General features: G+C 51.3%; 2 protein-coding genes across 4 annotated transcripts; one reads left to right on the top strand and one right to left on the bottom strand.

Moving 5' to 3' along the window:
* Positions 1–1,219: 1,219 nt before the first annotated feature.
* TAT (tyrosine aminotransferase) lies at positions 1,220–10,854 on the bottom strand. 2 transcript variants are annotated; one of them, XM_064459911.1, is made up of 12 exons: positions 10,750–10,854; positions 8,870–9,112; positions 8,587–8,691; positions 7,727–7,794; positions 7,191–7,349; positions 6,880–7,018; positions 6,298–6,350; positions 5,769–5,921; positions 4,719–4,847; positions 4,199–4,282; positions 2,633–2,731; positions 1,220–1,903 (listed from the first exon to the last, which is right to left on the bottom strand). In XM_064459911.1, the coding sequence occupies exons 1-12, from the start codon at positions 10,847–10,849 to the stop codon at positions 1,760–1,762; spliced, it is 1,476 nt and encodes a 491-aa protein (XP_064315981.1). In that variant the 5' UTR covers positions 10,850–10,854; the 3' UTR covers positions 1,220–1,759. The 2 variants fall into 2 exon arrangements, with proteins under 2 accessions (XP_064315981.1, XP_009501220.2); XM_009502925.2 differs by having other exon boundaries at positions 10,697–10,798.
* A 7,056-nt stretch (positions 10,855–17,910) lies between these two features.
* On the top strand, positions 17,911–20,482 carry MARVELD3 (MARVEL domain containing 3). Of its 2 annotated transcripts, XM_064459913.1 has the most exons (4): positions 17,911–18,002; positions 18,138–18,409; positions 18,770–18,870; positions 19,080–20,482. In XM_064459913.1, exons 2-4 carry the CDS (start codon positions 18,348–18,350, stop codon positions 19,688–19,690), a joined length of 774 nt encoding a protein of 257 aa, XP_064315983.1. In that variant the 5' UTR covers positions 17,911–18,002; positions 18,138–18,347; the 3' UTR covers positions 19,691–20,482. The 2 variants fall into 2 exon arrangements, with proteins under 2 accessions (XP_064315983.1, XP_064315982.1); XM_064459912.1 differs by lacking the exon at positions 17,911–18,002 and having other exon boundaries at positions 18,132–18,409.

Genomic DNA, 20,482 nt, shown 5'->3' with positions numbered 1-20,482 from the left:
TCATCCTGTAAAGGCCTCCTCGCCCAACAGAACTCTCACACACCACTGTACTTATTATTTGTCAATGTTTTGTCTTAAGCAGCCCAGGTTATTTGGCTCTACTTGGAGGTCTAATGGCATGAAATCTCTGAAGCTGTCTACCACTCACCCATAGCCCCAGCTCGCTCTCTCTTTTGTTCTGGGATTGCTTTCTTTGAAGGGAAAGGAAGTAGCAGGGAAAGTTAGCTGATATGTCGATGACTTTTTCATACACTGCTATTTTTCTCATATAGATACCTCCCCTCTAATGGAGTACTGGTACCCAGACTTTGCCCTGGACGTGGGAAGGGGAGGCAATGAGATGTCTACAGAACCTGGCAGGAGGCCTGGCAGTGTGTAAGCTAGAGCTATCTCACTTTTCCCTGTCACTGGGGAAGCAGGGCTGACCCACGGACCCCAGTTCTGCAGGAGGACAAGTGAACAGAGCTGTAGACAATGGCGCAAAGCATTCTGCAAGTCACCCCTCTGTGAGTTCTGGAAACGGTGCCCTGAGTTCCCTGAGCAGCTCACGAGCGCAGGTGGTCCAACGGGTGTTATGTCCTCTTGACGGCACAGCCACTCCTCCTGTTTTCACAGAATAAACAGACACCAGGCAACCAATTCTTTACAGAGCTGAAGTACTGATCAATCAGTAACCCTGGCACTGCTGGCGCATCAGGAACACCCCACACAGTACAAGGGTTTCATGGGGTGCGACTCCCTTCTTCACTGCTGCAGCAGGAAATGCCCTGCTGCCCCAGCCTCGAACACTTAGGCACCAGCACGTGGCATGGCTGGCTCTGGTCCAGGGGGTAGTGCCTCCCCACAGCAGCGGGCACCAGCACCGGCCACTCTGTCGGGGGCTACAGGGGGTGCGGGCTGTGAGGGCCAACAGGCAGGTGCAGACTGGGGGAGGGGAGGGGCCAGGCCACCACAGCAAGCCTCCGGCATCAGCCGGGCAAGAGTGGCCACTGCCAGTCAGTGCTAGGCTTGCAGGGCCCACCCTGCCCTGAGGGCCTGGTGGGTGCCTTTGAGGGTCTGCAGCACTCTCACCATGCCCCTGCTGGTGACAGGGGAGGCCCTGGACAGCCAGCTGCAGGGCAGAGACAGGCCTGGAGCACTGCAGCACCATGGGCTGAGCAAGGGTAACTCACACAGTGGCCAAGCCAGACCTGGCACAACAGGAGCACAGTGCAGAGACTGGCATGTCAGAATGTTTATTAATAAAAAAAGTCACAATAACTTACTCCCTTTGTCACACAAAGGACTCGGTATAAAGAGCTCTGGTCTCCTAAGGTAACATGGGTATGTGAGAGGTGGGTATTTTTCTCTTGTCCTCCGAGACAGTGGCCTTCTCGTGTCCCCAAGGGGAAGTGCAGCCAGCACAGGAGCTACTGGCCACGTGGGGCCTGGGCCATAGGGCCTGGCACAGGAGCAGCCACGTGCTCCTGCCTGCAGCTGTTTCACAGGTAGCACAGACCAACACAGGGTGCAAATGCAGAGTATATGGAGACCACAGGCACTGGATGCCAGAGGATGTGCAAGCTGCAGTCGAGGAGGAGAGAGAAGTGGCTGCTTCTTCCCATAGTGCGGAGGGGTCTGTGGAGGGTCTGCTTCACAAAAAGTGAAGCAGCAGGACAGCAGCTGCTTGCAGGCAGGGGGATGTGGGGCTGGCTGGAGGCAGCCCTGCCTGCTGCCTCACACAGGGTCTAGCCTGGCAGAGGTAGGAGGCCAGCTGTGGCTACTTGTCACACTCCAGATCCTGGGCCCCCTCAGCACCCTGGTAGTGCATCTCACAGAACTCCTGAATGCGACTGCAGGCCTCCAAGATCATCTCCTCAGGCACGGTGATCACGACACGGAAGAAGTTTGGGTATTCAAAGCACTGAAATGAGAAAGGATGAAGCTGGCAGGTTACCTGGGATAGCGCTGTAGTTTCACAGCCCTGCCTTGGGGCCCTATGCTGTGTCAACAATTGAAAACAGTCAGTGTAGGACAGACTGGAGGACAGCAGGGCTGGGCTCTTGCTCCCTTAGACTGTTTTTTCTGTTCCAAACAAATCTCCCATCTCCATCTGTGCAGACATAATGCTGTGAGGGTGACAGGCCAAAGGACTCAGGAAATGGGCTGGAAAGTATCCAAGACCTGATCTATATTCCATGCTGGAAGTGCAGCTGGAGGTGTGTGGGCACAGATGTTCTCATCCTGTAGTCCGTCTCTGTGCCTACAGGGGTGTGGGGCTGGACAGGGTGAAGAAAGGAACATAGGTGGTAGCAGTCGCAGGCCTCTGAGGGAGCAGCTCCAGCAAGGAGGTGTGGGGGTACATAGGGTTCAGGGATACAGCTCTGCAAGCTTGAGAAATACAGGGCAAGGCTGGAGCTGGGAATATCCTGTCAGCATGACTGAGGGCTGTTAGTGAGCTAGAGACTGCCAGTCTCCATCCCTACACACTGCACTTGGAGCTCACGGCCAGTACATACACACCGTTACAGACCATGGACACTGCACACACAACTCCCAACCTGTCCCCAGAGCTCAGGACTGCAAACCCCTGTTGCTCCTCTCCCCATGCTTTGGCCCCAGAGCTCCCTGAGGCTCCCAGTGTTAGGCTCACCGTGGCTGGCAAGCAGAACACAGACTGCTCTGAGATGAGTCGCTCAGTGAACTCCACATCATTTTCAAACTCGGGGAAATGCTCCATCTCAATCTCAACCTGCAGCAGAGGGATGTAACATAGCAACCAAGGCACCAAAACTATCTGCAGTGTCCCTGCTTAGCCACATGGCCCAACAACTTCCCAGTCAAGAGCAGCTGTCTGCTCGCAGTTTTTGCTCATGATTTGGGCTGACTGGAATGTAAGACACAAACAGAAACATATAAATGAAAATGGCGTTTCTTTAAGAAGTGTTCATTAACTACCTAAAGCTGGAATTTCAGTTAAGAACAATGTTAGTAAAAACACTGATAGCAAAGACACAGTAACTGATCAGAATTGAAAATGAATAAATGAGGTATTGAAAGAGAGCCTGGGAGAAAACTCTAGTTAATATGCATTAATAATTCTGTCAGGCAAGAAATCCATATAGGAATAAAAAGACAAACTAATATTTTGGTTTTAAATAAAAGATAGATAGCAAGGTCTAGAATATCACAAATACAATACATTCTTGCAGGATGATATAACTGGTGAATTGACACAGAAATTATGAAATGTTCAATACATATTTATGTTCTGTATTTGGAAAGAAGGAGGCTGTCCCTTTATCACATAAGGACAGTGATATCATGGCCATTTGTTTATAACCAAAGATTATTTTAAACATCTCATTAAAATATTCTTAAACAAACCAGGTGAGAGATAATTTGCATGCAGAAGTTCTGAAAGAGCCAGTGGAAGAAAAATTTTACCAGACCATTTAATTATAAATAAATGTTCAGATACTGCAGAAATACAATAGGTGCGAAAGAATCTTAGAGCTGTGCCTCTACACAAAGAGCATAAGCAGAATGACCTGTGTAGCTCTGGGTGAGATTGGAAACAGGGCCAACTGATAAAGGCCTATATATAAAACATGAGTGAGACTGATATTGCAGTATACTCCAGTTCTGGGTCCACATTTTTAAAGGATTATGACAAACTGGGGGAATTATGAGACAAAAAAATTAAAAATGTGTTAAACGTAAGAGACTCAAATGTCTCAATTGAGCTTGTTGAGATGAAAAATGAAATTTCACACCGTAAAAAGCTGAAAAAAACCCAGGAATGGAAAACAACAGAAAAAGCGGCAACAACATAGGCAGAAGACAGACATGCTAGCAGAAAGAAGCCTACATCTTTAACAGGAGGTATGATAATCTGACTTGTGGCATAAGGGCTTCGCATTGCCAACAGGCTTCAAATCCAGGTAAAACAACATTGCCTTGCAAAGTACAAGTCATTAAGTTCTGTGCAGGAGCAAGTGGGTGAAATGTACCAGCCTCTGCTATGTGAGAGGTGAACAACATATTCCAGCCTTCTAAAGTGACCAAGGCATGCGACTACCGCACAGGGCAATGTGAAGATGCATGGTAACAGAGACCTGGTGCCAAGCACCAATCTGAAACCATTGACAAGCACTGGCAACAAAATCTAGCATGAGTCTTGATGATCTGGAAATGGCACGTCACTCTCCTCACTCACCATGAGGTACATGGCTCCAGCAGGCCGGACAGGCTGGAGGCCAGGGATAGCTGATAAGGCAGCATAACAAAGGTCAGCATTGGACTGAAAAGCAGAAAGGAGAAATTTCAAAACAGGAGAAATTCCAGGAAGCAGCTCAGCAAATGGAAGCCAAGCTCTGGATCAGGACTATAAACAGGTTTGTCCACTGCAAATAAAGGGACAAGAAACGCAAACAGTGTGGGTGATCATGGCCTTGAGTCCAGCAGGTGTGACTGAGCTGAACTCAGCAAGTCAGTGCCAAACATCCCATCCCCTAGGTCACCAGCTCCAGCTGCAAGGTTGGGCTGCCTGAAACTTATCACAGCCAGCATTTCTGCCCCAGTTATGTCTCCTGCTGGAATTGGATTTGTTGGGCTCTGCTAGTCACAAATGGAAGTGCACCTTGAAGTGGGGTGGGGAGGGATGATAAGCTAGAGAGATAGAACTCCCTACAAACAATCCACAGACAAACCATGCTGACCTGTTACAGCCTGCTTACCTTGAGGATGCTGAGGGTGTTGTGGTAGAACTCAGGGGGTGTTCGGTACAAGATACGTTCCAGTGCTCCTTGGACAATTGTACAGGGTCCTAGGATCCTTTGACTCAGTCTTAGAAGGCCATCCCTGATCTGAAAAAAACATGGTGATATTTGCATCTCAGGTTGCACTTCCCTGAAGGAAAGGGACAGCTCCAAGGCCTACTGTCTGTATTTCTACAGCTGTTCACACCCCTCTTTTCAGTGAGCATACAGAGTACTAAAGAACATTTCCTTGACTACATGCCAGTTTTGCAGACTATTTACAGAGTCATTCTCTGTTCCTCAGTTTCAGATTGTAATGCCAAGAGAGACAACCTTTGGAGTTTCCTAATCTGACTCAAACGAGGCTGGAATATAGCTAATACAAATAAAGCCAGAGTTATTCCAAATACTACTTTGCATTTCCCTTAGGTTTGGGCCCACAACCCACTCTTTCAAAGCTAGGTAGGGACAACCAACATTAGCTCTTCTGCTCACTCAGTTGGTCCTCTCTTCTCCCTCTTCCTCTGCAGATAGGCCTCCAGGTAGAAAGGTCACTGCAGTAGATGGTTGTTCTTGTAACACAGTTGAACGAATAGCTAGATAAAGCGCTGGCGGCACTGCAAGGTGTTTTTTACTTACTTTTAAGAGAAACCATACAAGAGCACATAGAGACCACACATGGACTCCACATGCTGGGTAAGCCGTGCAATACCTTCAGTGCACACTGGAGCTATTTGAGAAGAGAAAGAATTAGAAGCAAACAAAAAGGACAAGGCATCTATGAATGATCAGCAGAGACAAGGAGTGTATTACAGTGTAGGCGTGGGTAAAAGGCCATGTATGGGAGCAGATGGAGTAAGGAAGGTACATGAAAAGTCTAGAGGTGCAGAAAAGCACATAAGCAATTGGGTGACACCCATGTGACAGCAAAAGAGCAGTACACGCCTGTATCAGTTAAAGCCCTGGTGATCCACACACTGAAGACACTGCAGGTCTGTTGCAGTGACAGCAACACTCAGCAATTCTCACCTCGTTACCAAAGATGTCTCTCCTGTCATGAATTAGGATCCAGCCCATCCGCCAGCCAGGGACTAGCCAACGCTTTGCCAAGCCACCACAGGACAAGATTGGCACGTTGGTGCTGAGAGTTGCAATGGGTTCATATTTGCAGTCAGCAAACACCTGTGACAGGAGGCTGTGTTAGGGCTGTCCCTGCCTCCTATTGTGAGAGCTGTGGGGGTGTGCATAACACACAACAAGAAGGGAGGCAGGGAAGTGATGGGAAATTGGGGGCAAAAACTCCCAGTTTCAAGGTATGAACGTGGTAAGTGCACTCACATGAAAGTGAGCCATTTGGGAAGAGGAAAGGAGCTGGACATGAGAGGTACGCCCAGGAATGCACACCAGAGGACTGGAAGGTCCAGGCATGGACCCAGACACGGTATAGGGGAGTGGAGCTGTCGCTCACCTCTGGAGACCTGACTGCCATGGCCAAAGGGCAAGTGCATCAGAAAGAACAGGCAGCATGGGGGTGCAAAGGACTGGAGCTGACACTCACCATGTCTCCATAGATCTCATCAGCAAGGATGGGCACGCACTGTCTTGACGCCACTGTGGGAGAGTTGGCATTCAGCCTGGCCACCCTGCATTCTCCATGGGAGCAGATTTGCTCTTTGCTGCAGGGCCTGGCAGGTCTTTGAGGGAAGCTCTGTCCCATGGCAGAGGGTCCCTATTTTCCTCCTACAGACTGTTCATTCAGAGAGCCCAGGCATTGGAGATCCCTGCCCTGGCTGAGCCTGCTCTCACCTGTAGGGGCCGGTAGCACAGCTGTCCCACTGACAGGTCAGGGCTCAGGAAGCATAAGGCTCCCTGTGAACATTCTACCTCTGCAGAGCCAGACTGGAGAAATGAGCAGTCCAAGCCACACAGAGCATTTGAGGAAGAGCAAGACACAAGCTCTGCATGTTCTTGCCCAGATAAGGCAACACCTTCACGCTGACCAAGCCCTGCTTCCTGACCTGGAGTCAGTCATGAGGAGAGAAGCAAAGCCATAGGCCATGATGCTGCAATGATCAAGACATGCACAATGTGGGCAGCCACTAGACTGCAGCCGTGCCCCGATATGCACAGGCAGACTCACCTGCCAGGATCTTCTGGAGGTGGCTCTTGCTGAACACAGAGCCACAGGGGTTCGATGGGTTGTTCACAATGAGGCAAGCTGTCTTCTCATCCACCAGAGACTCCAAGTGCTTCAAATCAATTTCCCAGGCCTTCTCTGGCTAGTGAAGTGAAGAGGAAGTAACAGCTGAGAACATGGACTTGCCACACAGGGTGACGTGTGACAGGGCAGGGTTGCTCAGGTTGCTTTTCACCCACTTCCCAGGCAGGGCCAGGGTATTTCTTTGCGGCAGAAATGTCAGGGCTGCCCCTTCAAGGCCTGTCACCACTTACCAAGAGGTTGTAGAGTTTGACCTCAATCCCCATAGACAATGCCAAGGTCTTGTAGAGGGAGAAGCCGGGCCGCGGCACCAGGATGTTCTGGCCGGGGTTGGCCAGAACTGCCAACGCAAGCTCTATGGCCTGGCTGCAGCCACTTGTTAAGATGACATCCTGCAAAGAGCACACAGCAGTCAGCAGAAAGCACAGTCACTCTGAAGTGCCCCAGCCACGTGAGAGTGACATAGTGGCCAGGCTCTGCCAGGTGAGAGCTTCTCAGCCAAAAAGACAAGTCCAGAGCCTGACTGAAAGCAGGAAACCTCCAACAGCTGGAGAGCTCAGCCTCCTCCTGAGGAGGGTGGAGGAGAAGGGCTCAGGGCAGGGGATGAGAGCAGCAGAAGGGCTACTGTGGGACATGGGCCAGCCTTCAGTCCCACAGCTGGGCAGGGGAGGGAGAGGGTGGGGGCAGGGCCCCCATGCCATGCGGTCTAGGCATGGGCAGCAGCACTCTACGTGAACTACAGTGGGGTGCCTCAGCTGGGCACCAGTACCTGGGCCTCCAGTGGTGCCTCTGGGCAGTTGTAGTATGCAGCCACTGCTTCCCGGCAGGACTGGTAGCCTGGGGAAAGAGAAGCCAAATATGGAAGGGAGGTTTTCACAGACCATTTCTTTTTTCTTGCCAGCCGGTGGAAGGCCGTTTGTTAGTGACACTGTCCCAAGGTGGCAGAGACTGTCCTGCCTCAGGCTGAGCACCGTGCAGCCCCAAGGCTGGGCCAGGCAGGCCAAGAGCAGGGGCAGATCCTGGGCAGGGAGGCAGGCTCTGGCCCCAGCATGTCCTGGACACAGAACTGACAGGAGCAGGGTAGAGGGTAGCCAGGGAACTGCTCTGACCCAGCAGGAGGCCAAGTGCTATTACATGGCCTTCACTGTTTAGTGATGGCACAGGGGCAGCCCTCCCTGTCACCACATGGAGTGTCCTGTGAGGCAGGTGTAATCTTTGCTCTGTGCATGCTTTTTGCACTGACTGCAAACAAGGCTCATGTTGTCCATGAAGCCAGAGAGCCCGAGGGGAGTCTTGGTCAAGGCAGATCAGAAAGGAACTTGGGTGCAGCCCAGGGCAGGGAGACACAGTCCTGAGCCCTTCTTGGTGCCTGGAACCCTGCCTGCTCTAATGGCTGGGGGGGCAAACACAGCTTCTGCAGAAGGCTCTGGGCCTCGAACGGATCACGCAGGGAAGGGCACTCAGCTGTATCTGATGGATACACATGCTTGTGTGCTCATGGGACTATTGCTGAGTGCAGCTGCAGGGTGCTACTGGAAAGATGCCCCTGGGCTCCACATACCTGCTGTGGGGGTAGGAGCTGGCACATGCCTTCAGTCTACTCTCACAGGAAGAGCTTTGTCAACTTACCAACAGATGGAGCATAACCGTTGTAACGTCCTGAGTCCAAAACCTCCTTCACAGCCCGTGTGACCTCATCATTTGTGGGAAGGTTTCCAAAGACAGTTGGGTCTCCTTTTTGAAGATTGAAAAATAATAAAGTTCTCACTGATCTGTGACAGGCACAGAGCTGTGTGATTATCTGGCCTATCCCTGGGTGTTTGCACAAGCTTTGTGGTTCAGAGCCCTGCAATCTGCCAGCCACACAGTCAACCCCACTGCCCAGAGGCTTCACCCACAGCACTATGCTCACCTAAGGACAAGGAGATCATAGCTTTCTTTGGGTTGGGCTCCACCTTCATGCTGTCTACGATGGCTCGGACAGGATTGAAAGTCTTCTTTGACATTTCAGAAGCCCTGACAGCCCATCTTGGCTTCCGGCCCTTCACCTTCCCCAGTGATATGCTGTTCCCATTGGTCTTGAGATGAACATCCAGCTTAGGGGCATGATCTCCACGGCCATTCACTTGGATCAGGTACGAGTCCATCCTGAGAGCTGTAAGTGCAAAGTGGATTTCCTCAGCTTAGTTAACAGATGCCAAACAAGGGACCTGCCTGTCTCAGGACACAGCCATTACTCTCCAAAAGTAAAACTTCTGAAAGCTGTACACCCTCCCTACTACCTATGGACAACTCAGCAGCAGCAAGTGGGGCTGTATTCAGGGCCAGGATGGAGTGAAATGCCACATATAAGTGAGAGCACAATGCACTGCAAAAGATAAGGGCACCTCTCTATGCTAGCTGCACCACAGCCTAGCATGGAGTTGCCATGCTGAGGAGGAGCACACCCAACTAAAGCCAGCAGCATGTTATAGTCACTGCTTGACTGCAGATTCAATGTTCCGCTGACAGAAGGGCCAGGTCACCCCCCGCAGCTATCAACTTGAACACCTCAAGCTGCAGCCACAAGGACCAGTCCACTATGCGTGTTCACATCCAGAATGCCCCTCCAGTCTGCAGACAGAAATGCAGCACTTTAAATCATATCTCAGATGCCAGAAAGGTAGTCCTGGTCCAATGTTATCAGGATGCTCTCGGCAGTAGCAGGATGCCTCTGTCAGCAGAACAGGGAGCAACAGCCCAGCCCATAGACCTTAGATCAAAAGGCAGTGCTTAGAAAATGGAGCAAGACTGGCACGGCTCAGAGGGAAGTCAGGGAGGCGGCACTTCCCCAAGCAAAGGGCCTGTAGTCCTGCCTAAGGCTGGGTAACAAGCAAGACACAGCAAAGGAACAGCTGCCTTCTAGGCCCCAAAACGGACACAAAAGTGACTTACGCACCCTGGCACGTATACCCAGAGCACGAGCCAGACCCAGCCAGCAAAAGCCTTACTGATGAACTGCTTCTGACTCAGTGCTTTCCACCAGCAGAAGGTTTGGCACAGGGCACAGGAAAGGCAGAGGCCTCCTGAGCCACCAAGCCCATTCTTGCTGATACTGGCACACTATCTTGTACTCCTGTACTTCCCTATTTCTCTGCTCCACTGAAAGGCCATTCAGTGAACAGTGGCCCTTGCCGGATGGTAGTTACTTAGCCCCATCCTCACAGATATTCACAACACAGCTACCTCTTCCTTGCTGCAGATACTGAGCTAGAAAGGTTGTAGCGTTGCCTGGTTCAGGCAGGATTTGCCATCTGAACAAATCTCTCACTGCTTCAGTGAGGTTTGCACCTAGAGATGCCCCATGCTGCTGTAGTTACTGTGCCAGCATTAGCCTGATCATAGCTACTCAGGCTGATCTAACAGGATCATAAAGCAAGACTTCAGCTTCTTTGCTGCTAATGCCTTCTGAGTCTCCTTTCTATCAAAAGAAAGGCAACTGAAGAAACATACAGCAAGGCTGCATAAAAACTGAGCAGAGAATTGAGCCACAGATCTCAGTTTAACGGCAGGGCTGAGTCCCAAATGCACAGTGCAGAGTCTATTCCAGCAGAGCCTTCACACCACCCTGCAACACGGTTCTCATGTAAAGGGGAGCTGCAGACACAGACACAACAGATGCCTTCAGTGTAGGCAGCCAGGGAGGATCTCCCCACTTTTCCCCCTGAAAGAAGCAAGGTACCAGAGCATAGTACTTTACCTTCTACAGCACAGAGAGGGAGACACCAACAATCTTGGAGATCTAGGCCCTACCTTTCATCCAGTGCAAATCCCCTTGAGAAGAAATTCCTGCAAATTCTTGCCCATGAAATAAGCCCCAAAACTGGGCGTTGGGACTGAACCGTTTAGCCATTGGCTCACAGAGAGGGCTGCTCTCCCCACCCAAAAACGCCCTCCCCTCCCCATTGCAACTGTGTTCACTTGAAACACCTGGAACATGCCTGCACATTAACTCTTTCTGGGGGCAGCCTACACAGGGACACAGCTTGGCTTCCTGGAGGCACTGGGCTGCCACCCTTTTGCACGACTTCCCTTCATCCTCAAAGACTGTGGGGGCAAATCTGCACAGACTGTTCCAGACCTAGCACCTTGTAGTGCACCAAGAATGGACTGATGGACCCCAAAGCCTGTGGAAAGCATCAGTCTGTCCTGACCTCAAAGGCTCTGGGCTCCCAATGCACCAGCTGAGAAAGGACAGTTTTTGGCATCATTACAATCAGGAGACATCTCCCTCCATAGGCTGAAGGGAGACAGATACTTCCCTAGCCGGTGTCTTGGAGGCACCAGGACCTGAAGGGTTAAAGGAAGCTCAAGTTGCCATGGGTTTGGGGTGGGTTGTTTTCTTTTTTTTTTTTTTTTTTTGTTGCTGCAAGGCCCAAGCAAACTCTTAATTTTGGCAGCTAACAGAAATGATGCAATTCTTCCCTCTCTGATGGTACTGCAAAGCACAGATGACACCATTCTCAGAAGGCCCTTTTTTGCTAAGTGGTGTGAAATCTATGCCCTCCTGTCCCTCGACTGCAGGCCTGGGATAAATAAGAGACGCAGCTGCATCCTCCCTGTCTTCCAAGGGCTGCTCCAAGTCTTCTCTTACTGCCTTGGCAGCAAATGGCTGCAGATCAGAGTTGCTCAGGAACAAGAGGGATCCTGCTAATCTTCTTGCAAACAGACTGCTGACGCCTTCATTGCAGAGGCCAGCAGTCACTGTGATTTTTAGCCTGTTTCACATCCACTCCTGTGTGTAAGGAGGAAGGACCACCTGTGCTCAACTCATACTCACTACAGCCCCAGCGATAAGGCTGCACCTCCCCAGGTGCAAGCAGTGGCCCCTTCCCTCCATGTTGGGGCTGGGGTGGTGCTGCTGGGGAGTCATGACCTGCCGTTCACCACAGTGCTGCAATAGGCACTGCTGAGGCTGCAATGGGGGCCAGGGACTTGGGGGCTGGAGGCACGCTGGGTGGTGGTGGAGTGCAGCCAGCAGGTCTGACCAGGATCCCTAGCCCCAGACTGGTTGGCAGGCCTCCCAGAGCAGCTACACACAGGTGCTTTGGACAAGGAATAGCACCTTTCAAAACACTTCACAAAGAAACATCTTGGGAGCTGCATATTTCCAGACTATTTTCTCTCTTCTTTTTACTGAAGCCTGACTTGAGCAACCTTCAGAAGTTCATGCAGGTCCTCTCCAAGCACCTATGAGTTATTTTCTTGCTTCCCCCAGCTGGCCCATCTCTTGCCATGCTGCAGCCCTGCCAGGGTTAAATGTGCCACTGGGAGGCCTCAAGGACAATGCTGCGTGTTCAGCCTAGCAACAACCCCTAAGCTGACGCAAGTGGAGCTCTACCCCTACTACTGCACGTGGCAGTGGGGTTCAGAGGAGGGTATGGTGGAAGCCTGCTGCCAAGAGGGGAAAAAGTGTGGCTCTGGAGACATAGGTAGACAGGGTCACAAAAGGCTGAGAACCTGGCCAGAAGCAGGGGGAGGACAGTGGTGTACAATGGGGTCAGTGGGTTTCTCCTGCTATTACTATGCATTTCTCCTCTCTCTGCATGACTCCAGTCCTTCTCTGGATGCTCCCACATGGGGTCTGCAGCCCCACTCCCACCTTGTGGTGTCCAGAGCCTCCCAGGGCTGAAGCATGAGAACACAGCTCAGTACTTCATATTCTACAAATATGGCCAAGCCACCCCTTGTATGGTGCAGTGAAAGAGGTGGCCATACCCTGCAGGATGCATTCCTGCCAGCAAGGTAGCTGGCCCACTTGACGGTCAGGACCTCTGTACCCCACCAGCCCTGGCTAGCCTCCCCCACTGCAGTTTGCTTCTCTGTCTCCCCCAGAGATATCTTGTTGCATACCTCTTCAGCTCCCTCCTTCTTGTGTAGCTTGAGCAATTGATTTTTCTCTCTTCTAAGTGGAAGGAGAAACTGGTGATGGCTTCAATGTTTTTCTGGTACTGCTTTGCTCTGGCACCAGGACTGCCCTGGGTCCCATTTCTGTGAACAGAAGTCAAGCCAGCAAGAGCAAGTGGTTCCCTCTTCCAGGACCAGCGCAGTTACAAAGCAGGACTGACGAACTGCTGCTTGAGTGGAGCACAGGCTCAGGCATCACTGCACTGACAAACCTGTGTGTCTGTCACGCTGCGGGTAGGACGTGCACCAGTACAGTTTTGTGCACGTGCCCTGCACCCCCCATTCATGGTGCACTGCTCCAGGGACAGACACCCAACTGGTATTCTACACAAAAATCCACTGGGGCCAATAACAAATCACTTTACCAGTTACCTCCTTGCATTTTGCTTTTATCTTCAGCAATTTCTGTCTGCTCCTTTCTGACACTGGCACAGCCCCAACTAGTTCGGGGCTGGTATCCACAAATACGTGTGTAGCCTAATCTCTGGTCTCCTCATTTCCAGTTGAATCAGCTTTTAATTACCAAATATGTGCTTTTACCTATTTTTTTAAGTCAGTTTATTGTTTATCTCCCATTTAGATGAGCAAACAGCCACGAAGCCTCCTTGGCTCTCATGAATTTTGTGACCGTTTATCGATTCCCACAGCATATTTATAACACTGCAGCAGGTTTCCTGAAATGCAAGGGACAAACCTTGTCTGTTACAGGTCAGGTCACATGGGCACTCAGAAAATATACATATTCACAGTTACATCTGCTTTGTGGTGTGGACAGGACTGCTGTGCCAAACCATACATCAAACATATCTGCATGAATCTCTTAAACCATCATGATGGTTATGCCTCCAGCAATCTTGATTGCCCAGCATTCACCTGAAATGGAGCATAGCATCTCTTTGCATAATCAGAGCAGAATATCGTCTAGAAAAAAACCCAGCTAGGTTCTATCTGCCTGTACTTAGGATCAATTTTGATTTGATGTTAGAAATAAAAATCTGAAAGACATTAAAAGGCAGATTGCGCAGTCTAGCTAGAGATGCCTCATTCTGGAAAAGTAGCCTGTAGATGGCAAGCGGTTTGCAGGGTGCTCTTGCCACTACGCTCTGTGTGATCTGGGCTTTGGAAAGGGGAGCTCTGGCATCTGGGGCCTGTCTGATCTCTGCACTTCTTTTGAAAGCAGAACAAGGTGTCTCACACTGCACACAAATGCAGGCTGTTGCAGTAGGGACAGTGATACTCTGTCTAGGCTCATGATAGAGCTCTCTTCTGCAGGCCCTGGGCCAGGCTGAAAACAGCTGCATTAATACACCTGCTTTAATGAGTGCTATCTCCTAAAATTGCAATTTCCTCTTTGTAGACAAGACTGTCCCACAGTCCAGGTGTCAAGAAAACTAGGGAATGTAAAAAACAGATGCCTTCATGACTATGGCACCTTGTGGGCCTCCTACACTACCAGTGTCTGCAAATGCAGTGCTGCAGCCTGATACCAGCTGTGCTGGGCAATCCAGATTGCTCTCCCCAAGGATGGACCACTGCAGCTCTGGGGAGGGGAAGGAGTCCAGCAGCTGGGAGGGGCCTGGCACGCTCAGCATGGGCACTAAGTCCCTTGCAAGTGCGTTGAGAGTGCACTCCAGGTTTGTGGAGAGTTGGAAGCACTGGTGAGCTATGGGCCCAGCAGCCACAATGAATGAAAGACTTGCAAGCTCTGTTACACATGCTGAGAGTAAAGCTCCACAAAGTGTAAGCATTAGCAGCTCCCAGGTAGAGGCACAGTGAAGAGAAACGCCTTGTCCAGCCTTGCATTTTGCTTACATCCAGGTCAACATTGCATAAGTGCATACCCTGTGTTTGAGTTATGACTTCAGAGACTTGAGCTGTTGCGTGCTTTGTCGTGGCAGCTGCCCCCTTGGTGGCCTTGAAGCCACAGGGACAGTGACCAGACAATGGGGAAGGGATGGAAAGGGACATGGTGGCTTCGCAGGGCAAAGTGACACCATGAGCTTGCAGTGAGTAGGGTGGGCAGCACCAGGCACCTCCTCCTCTCAGAACACAGACAGGCCAGCCTCGTGACTGAATTTGAGCCCAAGTGATGGAAACTCACCATCTGCCCAACCAACCTGCTCCAGCAACAACTCCTCGTTTCCTTACAAAGTGGTGGAGTCAGTGTGTGTGTGTGAGAAGTACTGTCTTTTTTTGGGGGTGCCTATATCACATCCCTTTTGCTTCAAGCTAAGCTCACTGCTTCCTGACTGTGCCAAAGGCAGGTAGGGAGAACAAAATATTCCCCTCCTCTTGACAGTAGCTTTTTACAGGTTTGCAACTTCCTAAGACACCTCCCTATTAACCAGCTTGCAAGTTGTTAACAGACACCAGCTCTATCAAATGAGAGGACTGGGATCAATCTTTTTCTCATAGGTTGTGTTTCTAGAGTTTTCTTTTGCTTTCCTCTGGAATACCTCCAGCTGACCCACTCATCTCTGGAAACACAGTGTGCAAGACTGGAGGCCTAACCAGTGCTGAAGGGCGGGGGTAGAAGAATTTCTTCACGTGTCCTACATGTGACATTCCTGTTTATACACCCTAGCAATGTTAGTTTTTTTCGCAACAGGATGACATTGTGGACTTGAGTTCAGTTTGTCATTCACAGTAACCTCCAGTTCTTTTCTGCAGCACTGCTGCATCATCATCGTGCTGCGCTCATTGTTCCCGTGATTATTTATTGATGTGGGACAGTCAATAAACCTGGCTGTGATGTTCAGCAGGGATTGCACTGCAGCTTCCAGCTGCCTCACACTGGAGAAATATGAGGCAGTTCATTACTTGCTCCTTCCACTTCACCCTCCAAGTTCCCAGGGAGGGCACTGAACCAGGTCAGAGCTCTTGGCCCATGCCAAGCCAGGCCAGACCCTTCCCTCCCCTCAGTGCAGCAATGAGATCAGGAGCAGGCAGAAACCGAAAAGCCAAAAATAAAAAAAAGAAAAAAGAAAAAGAGAAGCCAAAGCAGAGGTGAAGATTAATACTGGTGTCCTCAGCTTCCTGTCACTCTCTTCTACTGACTGCTACTTGTTGCAGTGAGAAGAGGAACCCAGAATATGATGCTGGCCAAGCTGTGGTACTTCGAGGAGGAAGAAAGTGATGCACAGCATTTTTTTGACAATCCTCAATATAGCAACAGAAATGGATAAGATTGAGTCAGTTCTATGACACCTTGAAGTCTGCACCTCTCGTTAGCAGCAACGATTCTAGTAAAACACTGAATGCATCACTAAATCAACAGAGCAGCACTTCCCAGCTCTGTCCTTGAACAAGTAATTCCAGCACATCACAAATTCCAAAGAAAGCTTCAGCTCATGTTGCTGGATGACCAGCAACAACACTCTGCATAAGAAACACTTGTTTCACCCCCTTTTGTGACTCATGATTATTCAGCTTAGTTGTTCATGTCCCTCTCATGGCAGTTAAATGCTCTACTAAGCAAAATGGCATGGCCCATGATCCTAAAATTATACTAAGGGTTGCTAAAGCTTTTAAGCTCATCCTATGCATGGCAGCAAGGAGGCCTGGGTTCTGGCACATGAACATGAGTGATGCAACATATGCACACCAAAAGGTGCATGTAACAGCCTCACCGCTGAGCACCTGCACTGTTTCCAGAGCCCTCATCCTCAGCTCCCTGTGGTCTCCCCATTTCCCAACTTACCATCCAACTCCTGTTCCCTCTGAACTGGGGTTGAATAAAGAGTTCTTTTGTTTTGCTTCTCTCTTAACCCCAAACTAAGTCAATTTTAAGATGAGTTTTCAGATCTCCTGTCATTTGTGGAGTCAGGTGAAATGTTGAGGAGAGTGGTTTCCTACAGTGCTGAGGTGTGGAAGTACTGGAGTTTATAGGCTTCTCACGCTATCAATCTACAGGGTTGATGCTGTTGCTCTTGCAAGGACAGAAGGGTGAAGCAATCTTACTGTTGACACCAATCTTACAGATGGATGAAATGTATTTCTGCATCTTAGTGACAAATTTGGACCTCTCGGGGAACATATTCAGGCACTGTGTCTGAGACCTCATGGTGTAACCCTATTTCCCTGATAGTCTCTGTTTTCCTAAATTCAGCGAAAGTATTTCTTTGCAATGCTAAAGCTTTTCCGTGTGACTTTTGGTCAAACTCTTGGATAAAAGCATTCCCTCTGGCTGTGGAGTTTTCTGTGCTCCTCTCCATGTTTCCCAATTGTCCTGCTGTTTATTTTTTTCCCATGACACACAGCCTTTTCTGAATCAGCTCTGCCCTTACCAGCCCTGAGAAATGCTGACATTTGTGCATGGGTGAGATTTTGGGCACTTGCCTTCAGTCCATCAACCACCAATGAACAAAGGAGCAATTAATTGCCTCCTCTGCTGGAAGGTGACGGCTGTGCTCAGCAACCTCCTGGGATGGGATGGCAGCCAGTCCCACTGGGCAGCAGGACATTATTGTGCATGGAAATGGGGCAGACAGTAAAAAGGTCACGTCATATTGTCTGAAGCAGCCTCCAGCAAAATGACACAGAAGAGATCTATTTGGTTCTGTATGGATAAATATAAGGTAACGCATCTAAAGAAAATTACCTGAATGTGGCCTGCAAAGTCCTGAACTGGAACCCGGCAGTTGCACTGCAGGACAGATCCCGAGGTGTAGATGACTGTCATCTGGAGAAACAGGCTCTGCATGCCAGTGCAGCTGGAGAAGCAAAAAAATGCTGTGCCTTGCCAGTAGAAGCACAGGACAAGGCAGAGGCAGTCATTCTGCTATGATAGAAAACCCTCGTGTGCTTGGGTCTTGAGTGCTGTGTGGAGGTCTAGTCACTGCATCGCAATATAGATTTAGGGGAGCTAGGGAAGGCCCAGAGAAGGGCGACTGATACAACAAAGGGAATGGTGCCACTGCTGTGTGAGGAGAGACGAAAAAGGGTGGGATCTGGGTTTGAGGAGGGAACAGAGATGCGGGACTGAGGTTTACAGGGATACGAGGTGGCAGAAAAGCTGAATGCAGAACACTCTCGCCAAAAACCACAGCACAGGAAAAAGAGGCATTTGTGGAAATTAGTCGGTGCTCAGTTTCCAATAGGTACAAACAAGAACTTGTTATACGGCAGGTGGGGAACTTCAGGACCTTGTCGCCACAAGAGGTTGTGGGGACGGTTCCGTTCCGTGTGAACGGAAAGGGAGTGGACACACCCGTGGACAACAGGTCTGTGAACAGGTGCCGAGGGGAGCGGACCGCGACGTGCCCCAACACCTCCCTTAGGCGGGGCAGGGCCCGGCCCCGGCCGGAGCCATTCACCGCCCCTGGGACGACCCCGGCAGGCTGAGGCGAGCCCCAGGCTGAGGGGACACCGCGCCGGTAACAGCCCCGAGTCGGGCGCCCCGGCCCTCCGCCCCCAGCGCCGGAGGAGCGGGGCCACGCCGGGCCATGGCGGAGCGGAGCAGCAGCCCCTGCGCGCCGCAGACGCGCCGCAGCGGGGCGGGCGGGCGGTGAGGGGCAGCGGCGGGCAGCCGGCCACCAGCGGCTTCGGCAGGGGACGGGACAGGACGGGGCTGGGCTCGGCTCGGCGGGCGGGCGGGAGGGGCCCGGGCGGGGCTCGGCGGGGCGGGGCGGGGGGCCATGAGGGGCTCGGAGGGCCGGGCGGGGGGGGGCTATGAGGGCCTTGGGCGGCGGAGCCATGAGGCTCTCGGAGGGGCGGGCAGGCGGCCACGAGGCGGTCGGGCGGGGGACGGGACAGGACGGGGCTCGATGGCGCGGGACTGGGGGCCATGAGGGGCTCGGAGGAGCGGGCAGGGGGCTATGAGGGGCTCGGGCGGGCCGCTGATATCCCCGCCGCCGTCTCACCCCAGGGCCGTGCCCGGAGCAGCGCCCGAGGGGCCGCCGGGAAGCCGCGCCGCCGCGCCGGGACCGCCGGAGTGCCGTCGCTGCCGGTACCTGTGCACGGGCAGGGGTGAGCGGGGCGGGAGGGGGTCGCGGGGCCGCCGCGGTGGCTGCGGGAGCTGCTTCCTTTGTCCCGCGGAGACAGAGTGCCCGGCCCGGCTTCCCCTCCGGGGCCCCGTCGCCCGTCCCGGTGAGAGGCTCCGTCCTGCCCGGCGGAGCGCCCGGGCTCGGCGGCCCCCCGCCCCGGCCGCACACCCACCTTGGCCTTTCCTCTTCCAGCCTGCTGCCGGGTGGTGGAAGCGCTCCTCGCCGTGCTGATCCTGGTCTGCGGCTCCGTGTCCTGCAGCGAGACGGGAGGCTACACGGGCCTTCCCAGCCTGGGGGGCATCTACTACTACCAGTACGGCGGGGCTTACAGTGGCTTTAGCGGAGCAGACGGGGAGAAAGCCCAGCGGCTTGACCAGCGTTTCTACCTACTAAAGCTGCCAATTGCAAGGGCAGCAGTGGCTGTGGGAGGGTGTCTCCTGGTCTTCTCTTGCATTCTTATTTTAGTTGGTGTTCTACGGTTACCGTGGCGTTTCCCAGCATGGCTGGTACTTGAATGCATCCTGGATGTAATGATTGCAATTGGCATATTGCCTGCTCTGTACTATTTCTTCCATTTTCTGCTGGGGGTTTATAGTTCATCAGTGTGCAAAGAGAGAGAGCAGCTTTATCAAAGCAAAGGCTATCAGGGCTTCAGGTGCAGCCCGCATGGGGCAGAGATTGCCGTTGGCCTCTCAGGCTGCATTGCTGTCATAGCATACCTGCTCAGTGCAGGCCTAGCTGTCAGGGCGTACAGAACAGTTCTCAAACAGAAGCAGAAGCCGGTACAATTATACGAGCTTTAGAATGATTCCTCTGCTCCAGTAATGGTCATGATTTTTTCCAGCCTTACTGAGACGAAGCAGTATGCTTTCCCTTGCTTCTGGGCAGTGCATCCCTAATGCTGCAGCAGAACACACCATGAGAGACTATAGCTCTAAATATAGTAGAGTCAAGCTTTTCCTAGCCCGAATTTGCATTATTGAATTATTAATGGACACAAAGTTAGTCTGATGACTTGTCTTCATCTGCCTCATAGTAGGGAGTGACTGTCCTTGCGTAGTTGACTAGCAAGCTGCCTGCTCCACAGGTAGCCTTTCTACCCCGTCTGGTGTCTTGTTCTCCTCCAGCACGGTCTTGGTAGAAGCACTGCTAGTACATGCTTCTGCTAATGAACAGCTTTCTGTAGCTGAAACTGTGTTTACAAAGGGCATGTGACTGTTCACAGAGAACAGAGCACTTAAAAACAAATGATCGAGGCCCATGGTTGTGGCAGCTAATTACTGCTTTCTTGTAGGTCTCTTGGAACTAACAGGGCAGTTTGAACGTAACATTTATAGCGCCATCAGATTCCTGAAACTTCCAAGATGATTAATACGCTCACAGTCTAATTTGTGGCACAATGCGTTTTCAAACTCCCCTAGAGAGGGCACATTTGTAAGAAATGGTCTTTTGTAGAACTTGTCTACAACAGTTTTGCTTAAAAGATGCCCTGAGTTGGAATAATAGACAAAAGGTTTAAGAGCTCAAACAGGTGGTTTAAGATAGAAGTATAGTGTTTTCAAAATACATTTTTAACATATAAGTTGGGGAAATGA

Source organism: Phalacrocorax carbo, chromosome 8 (genome assembly GCF_963921805.1).
Source record: "Phalacrocorax carbo chromosome 8, bPhaCar2.1, whole genome shotgun sequence".
Taxonomy (NCBI): Eukaryota; Metazoa; Chordata; class Aves; order Suliformes; family Phalacrocoracidae; genus Phalacrocorax; species Phalacrocorax carbo.
This window is presented reverse-complemented; position numbering and strand designations above follow the sequence as displayed.

Bases quoted from the DNA above. Each gene is read 5' to 3' on its own strand.
- TAT (XM_064459911.1), bottom strand. From the start codon at position 10,849: ATGGCTAAACGGTTCAGTCCCAACGCCCAGTTTTGGGGCTTATTTCAT. The intron at 8,692-8,869 runs GTGAGCATAGTG...ATCTTCAAAAAG, and splicing joins TATGATCTCCTTGTCCTTAG to GAGACCCAACTGTCTTTGGA. The intron at 4,848-5,768 runs GTGAGAATTGCT...TGTTTTTTTCAG, and splicing joins GAGACATCTTTGGTAACGAG to ATCAGGGATGGCCTTCTAAG.
- MARVELD3 (XM_064459913.1), top strand. From the start codon at position 18,348: ATGGCGGAGCGGAGCAGCAGCCCCTGCGCGCCGCAGACGCGCCGCAGC. The intron at 18,410-18,769 runs GTGAGGGGCAGC...GTCTCACCCCAG, and splicing joins CGCAGCGGGGCGGGCGGGCG to GGCCGTGCCCGGAGCAGCGC. The intron at 18,871-19,079 runs GTGAGCGGGGCG...TTCCTCTTCCAG, and splicing joins GTACCTGTGCACGGGCAGGG to CCTGCTGCCGGGTGGTGGAA.